The sequence below is a fragment of the Olea europaea genome, chromosome 12, assembly GCF_002742605.1.
Source record: "Olea europaea var. sylvestris chromosome 12, O_europaea_v1, whole genome shotgun sequence".
Classification (NCBI taxonomy): domain Eukaryota; kingdom Viridiplantae; phylum Streptophyta; class Magnoliopsida; order Lamiales; family Oleaceae; genus Olea; species Olea europaea.
The window spans coordinates 4613342-4621609 of NC_036248.1; the positions used below are offsets into that span (position 1 = coordinate 4613342).

Sequence of the window (8268 nt, forward strand, 5' to 3'; positions counted from 1 at the left end):
TTTTTTTTTTTCACTCTTTGATATTTTGTAAGTTTTGTTATATTTACAGCCATGGCCAATGCCTGTGTGGCATGGCTGGAAACTAACTAAGGTGAATGTTAGAGAACTTTCATGCTCGTTACAAAGATAAATACACTCCAGCTTGCCATTAATTGCTGATGTTGAGTTTTTGAGCTTGGGTCAAGTAGAATGTGAGTTGACTCGGTTGAGCTTGTTTTGAGTGGCTTTTGTAAAAGGAAAATGTCTTATGTTCTCCCGGTGAGGTTATGGATCAGTCAACCATTTTACTTCTCGAACCTCCTTTCCAGTAACTGGTTGGTTGGTTTCTTTTAGAGTGTCCACCTAGCATGTGCTTACTTCTTCACATCCATGAAAAGTTAGTTAACGTAAATCAAAACAACCTGTAAAAGGTTGTAGAAACAGCAGCTCTGAAACCCCAGATAGGACAACCGAGTTCACATCTCAGTCGTCCATGTGCTAACCTAGAGACGTAAGCCTTGACTAGTGGCACTCAAGGTGAAAGCCAGAAAGAGGCATTTGATGAAAGCCTCATATGAGGCACGCCTCAAGGAGTAATAAGCCTCTAATAGATTTATAGCAATATACTAAACATGAGAGAGGGAGATATTCCTTCTATAATTGGGAATGGTGCAATTCCTTTTCACTCTCCTATCTTTCAAACCTTTGACTGATTGTAGATCAAGAATTCAAACTAGCGTGCCTTTGGTAATCCAATTAGGTGTCTTCAATTTTTGTGGACCGTTTAGTCTTTCTCACAACCATCTTGATGGCCAGCTGCTTGATTACTGCTACTATCATGAATATGAACTGTTGTTTTATATTTTACCTCTGTATTTACTTGCTTGTTTCTTGTTCTTCATCATGGATTTCATCAGACATAGGCAGGTGTCGCCACAATCATGTTTGTGGGGACCGTTGAATGTCTGACATAATAAAGAAAGTGTTCATCATTGCCACTAGTCAGTTTCTAATGATGCAGTGAGCTACATCTGAACCCCACATTCTATGAGAAGAGTCATTACTTGTTTGTAGTTGCTGCTAGTCTATTTTTAATGATTAAACAAGTTACTTACGAACGCTGTATTTTTTGAAAAGAGACAGATGACTGGAAAAAGTATTAAGCCCTTGTTTGGTTCTCATTATTTCCTCATTAAAATGAAAAANGTATTTTTTGAAAAGAGACAGATGACTGGAAAAAGTATTAAGCCCTTGTTTGGTTCTCATTATTTCCTCATTAAAATGAAAAAATTACTGTTATCCATCACATCAAGCCACCAAATTTGAATCTCACTCTCTTGTGTGGGCCCATAATGGCTATATTTTTCGTTCTCATTCTTCCAAAAATGAAAAACAAACAGGGGCTAAGATTTGTTTTAAACATTTAGTTTATCAGACACTAGCAGGTGTCACTGCAGTCATGATTGCAGTGTCCGTTGATCGTCTGGTACAGGAAAGAAAGTGTTCATCGTTGCTGATAGTCAATTCTTAATGATTAGATGAGCTACATCTGAACACCACATTTTATGAAAACAAACATACTTGGCTGGAAAAGAAGATTTAAAGTCAGTATTAACCAATTTTCTAGAAAATGACTGCTTAATACTTGTTTATCAAACTTTGGGTGTTTCATTTGTCATGAACCTTATGAGCCTTTCTTTTCTTTATAATTTTTTACTTTGATGGCTATCTTCTCAATAGCCAATCCATTAGGAAGCATGTTGTGTAGCATATTAATCTTTTATTGTACTTATCCTGTATGTTTTTCTGGGTCATTCTGAAATCTTTTAGTGCAATAATTTGTTTCTCATTTATTTTTTATTTTTTACCTTTGCATTTTACATCTAACAAGATTAATTTAGGTTGATCCATTGTTAGATAGTGTCAAATGGGATGACAAAGGTTTGGCGGTGGCCATAGCTCAAAATGTTGACACAGGTGCCATTTTGATGCAAGGGTTTATCAATAGGGAGGCACTTTTAACAACTATTTCCTCCCGAAAGGCAACATTCTATAGTAGGTCGCGGTCAGCTTTATGGACAAAGGGAGAGACATCCAACAATTTCATCAATGTTTCTGATATCTTTCTCGATTGTGATCGTGACTCTGTAAGTTTAACAAAAATATTGACATGGAAATGTTTCTATATAATTGTCTGGTGACTCTAGTTTATTATGCGAAGTAAAAGTTTGAACTATTTGTCAGATAATTTACTTTGGGAAGCCTGATGGGCCAACTTGCCACACAGGCTCGGAGACCTGCTATTACACTTCAGTTGATGATTTCCTAAATAGTCCAGAGGTAAAACATTTGTTTTCTTCTGGCTTGCTTTTGATTGTCTTATTAATTTTAACCTTCTCTAAATTGCCTTTTTAAAATTTTTTTGTTGAGAGAATGGAGGGTGACCTATTTATTATATTGCCTTATTAATTGCTAGGTTGATGTAAATAAACTTGCATTGACCACTCTATACTCATTGGAATCTACAATACACCAACGGAAAGAGGAATTATCAAGTTCTCCAAGTGGAAAACCCTCCTGGACTAAGCGCTTATTAATCAATGACAAGTTACTCTGCTCAAAAATCAGGTGTCATGATTTTCTCAACCATTTTTCTATATCACTTTATAAATGAGCTTCTTTTAAGTTATAACCGAAACAGAGGGGTACATTAGTTACATTTTCCATGAAATTGTGCCTTGAATACTTAGTGTCTCATAGCATGTTTGTCCCAACTATTTTAAGGCCATGTTTGATTATTCCATTTTCCATGTTCCATCCAATTTGCCTTGTTTGATAGGGAATTTTTTCTAGGTAACTTGTTTTCTATCTTTCATGCACGTGACGACCTTTTCCATGAAAATGAGGAAAACCAATTCCCTTGGGTGAGCTGGGAATTGGTTTTTTTGGCTGCTGGCTTTTTCTTTCTTTTTTTTTTTTTTTTTTTGCTTTTTTTTTTTGTTTCTTTTTTGGCAGTAGTAACAAATTCTAAGAATTATTGTAAAAAAATATTTCCTTTTAATTGACAATTTTCATGTAAAACAAAACCAAACGAACATCAAAAAACACTTTAATTTAAACATTTTCCACGCGGAAAATTATATCAATCAAACACAATAATTTACAATTTTCAGAAAAACAATTTCCCATCAATTCAATTCCCTAGAATTTGTTTTCTTTCCACCCAAATTCCACATTTGCAATCAAACGGACCCTAAGGGTAAGTTTAGAGTTACTTTGAAAATAATGAACTTTTGTTACTTAAAGGTCAGAAACAATTAACATAACATAATATTTTTTTCATTTTAATGTGGAAGATTAGTGTAGAAGCAGCAGCAGCAATTTTTCCTGATACTAGTTATTGACGCCTGTCGTACAGGGAAGAGGCTGATGAGTTATGCCGAACTCTTGAGGAAAATGAGGACAATTCAAGGACTGCCTCAGAAATGGCAGACTTGCTCTATCATGCCATGGTTTTATTGGCTTGCAGAGAAGTGAAAGTAGAAGATGTTCTTCAAGTCCTCAGATTGAGATTTGTGAAATCAGGCATTGAAGAAAAAAGTAGTCGGAAACAATAAGCACAAGTTTCGAAGGTAGATTCGTATGTATGCATTATTTTGCACGAATACCTACCTCAGCAACATCACCGTGGAATAAAGTCTGATATTCAGAATGAATTATTGTTTGAGCAGAGTCAAGATTCCCCGATGAAATCGTTTCAAACTTGTACTATAGAGACTATCCTCCTCCCTCGAGTCCCCTCTTTCTGTCTGTCATTGTATGATTTGTACTGAGGATTTCCGTTTTGGATAATTTTTGAATTGTGAGTTGTGTGATTACTTTGTTATAACGGAAAAACTTCTGGTCGGAAAACAGGGTGATGGAAAATGACTGTTTAGTGACTGTAGATTTCTTTAAGGTTTTAGTTCAATTTGTATGGAATGTGAATCTTCGAAACCCAACCAAATTTGGTCGCTGCTTAAAAAATATAATTTATTTGTTTTGTGTGAGTAAATCGTATTGACATTTCATAAATCAAAGACTCAAATCACATGTTGGTTACTAGGGGATTAAAATCCGTACAATATATATGGTTAATGGAGTGAGATATTTTTGTTTTCTTTCGAGCATTTCCTATACCTAACTTTGGACAAAAGGGTCACGGTCTACAACTAGAAAAATTAATCTATTGAAGAATTCTTTGATGTGACAATTGTGTAATGGACTTCTAATCATAACCACAAGGATGTATTTTGTGACTTGACTCGCAACAGTTGTGGGACGAGCTACGTTGAACCATGATTTTTTCGTGCTAGCAGCTCGTCAGCTCACATGAGGTGGCTCATGAGGGTGACATGGTTGGGTGAGTCGGGCTTGGAGGTTGGAGGTGACGAGACGAGCTAAGCTGGCTTGGCTCGACCCTTGAAGATTCTCTTAACATGGATATTTAAAATATTTTGATTTCAAGTTTAACTTATGTTCAATTATTGTAAAATTGTGCAAAAATAAGAAATTTAACGAAGTAGGGAAATTCGACTTGTAAACGAAGAAGATGATAAAGCTTAAATCAATAAATTTAAAATTCCAATCACATCAAATTTAAATATGAGTAATTAGCACGTAATGTTTACATCTTACTATCATTGTGAAAAACGTTCTTACCTTCCACTTTTTGGCATTTTCATCTTACTTCCACATTTCATTTTGCAAAATGTCATTTTTATTCATTTTTTCAATTAAAAGTTGTGAAATGACAAATATGTCATTTTATTTAAATAAAAAGAAGAAAGAATTAATTACAATCATAGTCCCAAACTTTTTAAAAAGTGTAAACGAGTCCCAAATAAATTAGTAAGTGTTAATTAGCACATGATGTACCTACTTTTCACTATTATTGTAAAGAAGTTTATTTTATTTTTTGCATTTTCACCCATAATTATATCTTTGATTGTGTAAATCATCATTTCTATTTATTTTCATTCAATTTCGTAATAAAAAGCTGTAAAATGAGGAATATACTCTCATATTTAAATAAAAATAAAAATAAAGAACTAATTGCTACTATAATCCTTTTTTTTAAAAATGAAAACGAGTCCCAAATAGATTATTTAAAAAATAAAATTTTTAAAAAAATTGCAAAAGATTCTAAAATAAATTATTAAAAAATTAGAAATTAATTTTTTTAAAAAGCAAAATGAGTCTCAAATAAATTATTAAAATATTAAAAATTAAATTTTTTTTATATTTAAATAGAGGATATATTCGTCATTTCACAACTTTTATTGATAAATTGGATTACAATAGATAGAAATGATTGTTTGCCTAATTAAATTTGTAATTAAGGATGAAAATGTCAAAAATGAAAGATATGGACGTCTTTTCATAATAATAGTGAAGGACATGAATATTATGTGTTAATTACCCTTTTGATAAATTATTTGGATTCATTTGCACTTTTTAAATAAAATCGGGACTATGATTGCATTTAGTCTTTCTTTTTCTGTTTATTTTATTTAAATAGAATAGTATATTCGTTACTTCACAGCTTTTGATTGAAAAATGACCTTTTTGCACAATGAAATGTGAAAATAAAGTTTAAAATGTTAAAAAATAAAAAGTGAAAACGTTTCAATAATAATAATAAGTAAGGAAGTTATATACTAATAACCATTAAAATATCTAGTACGTTGTGCAACGTACGCGAAGCTTTCCAAGTTATAGATGCAATGTATGTACCTTACAACTTTATGAACCTAATTGTCTTATCCTTGTCACCAAAAAAAAAAAAGCTGTCTGACTTTTTTTAAATTTTTCTATGTTAAAATAATTGTCTAATTTTCAACTTCATCATCTCGTTCCATCAATTCATCTATGACATTGTTTGGTAAAAAATTAAAATTAAAATTTTAATTTGAGTCAAAATTAATAATTAATTTTATTATACAGTTCATATGACTCACAATTTTTATCAAAATCTACTAAAAATTTGATTTTAATCTACATAAAAAAAAGCTATCCTTACCAAAAAAGGGAAGAAAAAAGGACTAAAATAAAGAAGAATCCTCTGGGGAGATTAATACGTTTAAATAATAAATACAATAACATATAATACAGTAAAGAAAATGGATGATAACATCATCATCATCATCATGCGACTTTAGTATTGATTTTGAAGATGAAATAATGGAACAGTTAACCGTCAGTTCTCAAGTGACCACCCGTGCATCTATCTCAAAATATTTAATTATAAAAAACTTGAGGAATGCTGGACGGAAAGGGCCCGACGCCCCCTCCAATACGGGTTCCAATTAAGCGCCCTGTTTCCAAGAAATTTATTGAAAAAACTCGGTACATAACTTAGAAATCTATACGATGAAACTACTATCCAAAAAAGACTTAGCCTCGAACTATTTAAGGATAACCATCCGCTATAAATCCTCCATCCCTCGGAAGTGCAAATTATAATAAGAGGTAGAATTTATTCATAGCATTCAATCAAATGAATGATTTTATTCTCGATAGGGGATCTCATACCACCCACAGAAACTGAAAATTATAACCTCAATCGCTGCGGGAACACTATTTAGTTGACTTTTGTCTGTTTGAATAGTGTTAATTAATCACACCTTTCTTTAATAAGAATCAATATGATCTTTATAAGACTCATTGATCCTTCCAATGGAATCAAGGGGGCGGGGCCTGCACATTAATTGTGCGTGAGCCCCTCCTCTTGTGTGAGGTGAGTGTTAATTGAACTGTAAGACTTTGTGTACAATGAGCTTTATTCTATGATAAAACGAGCTATCCGTTTATCGTTTATTTGTACTTTAACTAAAAATTTACGTTAAAATTGACTGAAATAGCTTTTAATTTACCTAAAATCCTTTAGATAAATATTGGACTCCCTTGCATCTAGCCGTGGTGTGATGGAAAGGAGGTGGGTGCGGACTGTTTGATGGAATTTACTAGCCAACAAACACATGCCATTTAATGACATGAATATTTGATTTAAGAGGTCTTCGTACTCTCATTGGCCAAAAAGTCTTTGTGTGGTTGAGTTATTCAAAACACCATAGCAAAACAATTTTAAATTAAAAAAATTATAAAAAGGAATAAATTGTTAAGTAAGGGAACATTAGGAATTTATTAGCTTTCTCATAGTTTGCATTTGTAAATTAACATCTACAAATATAATTAACATATGAATTTTTAATTAACATTCATATTCTTTATGGATGAGTAGCACAAGTTGAATGCATTTTATATTAACTTTACCAGTTAAAAATAAAACCGTTACACCTTTAAGGGATGACTATCACTTTTCGATTTGAAAATAGCACAACTAATAGTGCATTGAACATCGACTTTGCTAGTTAAAAACAAAATCGAATTCGTAACTATCGTTGTTTATCATTTACATCTCACCTTTATAACTCCTCAAACTTTTCGATTTATTCATTTAAATCAATGAAATATCAAGATTTTTGCAAAAATCCAATTCCAAGACTCTCTCAAATAATTGCAATATAATGTCTTAAAAAAAGACATCTTATATAATTAGATGCATATGTAATTGAAAAATTAATTATTAATGATTATAACATATTGTTGACTAAATTATTACTTTTATATTGCTCATAATTGTTGTTCAATTTTCATGCATGCGTAACAAAAAGGTTGTCCATAGTTGACTAAATAAAAGGGAACAACAAAAATAAAAACACGATGAAAATAATTAAATTTCAGTTTCATTTGGAATTAGTTAATTTTATTATAAGAAACAATCTATGTAGTCAACAAGGTAAGTTTAAGATCCCTCAAGATGTAATAACGCTTGGAACTAATTAGTTTGTAGTATAACTAAGGCTCATAAATTCAACTATTGAATATAATAAAGTAGAATCTGGATCTCCATTGAGTATTACATTTTGAGCATGGACGACCCAGGCCAAGCCTAGCCTAGCTTGGCTCGAACCAACCGAGGTTAGCTACAGTCAAGTGGTATCTGTCTCGAGTCACAAGTAAACAATTTATGTGGGTTTATCAGCGCAAAATCCCCCAATCCTTCGGACCTAATGCAAAATAACCCATATCTATTCAAATTGACTAAAAATTCCCTATATGACCTTTTAAGTGCAAAAGGCCCTCTTTTTTTTTTCTTTTTCATTTTCTTAATAAAACTTTGTGAAGTGATGAATATGTCTTACTATTTAAATAAAATAAAAAGAAAAGAAGAAAATAATAAAGTAT

General features: G+C 32.0%; 1 protein-coding gene across 3 annotated transcripts in view; it reads left to right on the top strand.

Moving 5' to 3' along the window:
* The window catches only part of LOC111405290 (histidine biosynthesis bifunctional protein hisIE, chloroplastic-like), a 14844-nt gene extending 10859 nt beyond the window's left edge, over positions 1-3985 (top strand). For 2 of the 3 annotated variants that reach the window (XM_023034103.1, XM_023034104.1), the window contains exons 3-6: positions 1881-2126; positions 2224-2319; positions 2456-2607; positions 3398-3985. In XM_023034103.1, coding sequence (XP_022889871.1) covers positions 1881-2126; positions 2224-2319; positions 2456-2607; positions 3398-3596 — 693 coding nt within the window. In that variant the 3' untranslated portion in view covers positions 3597-3985. The remainder of the gene's footprint in view (positions 1-1880; positions 2127-2223; positions 2320-2455; positions 2608-3397) is intronic. The other variant, XM_023034106.1, reaches the window with a different exon arrangement.
* Positions 3986-8268: the final 4283 nt, after the last annotated feature.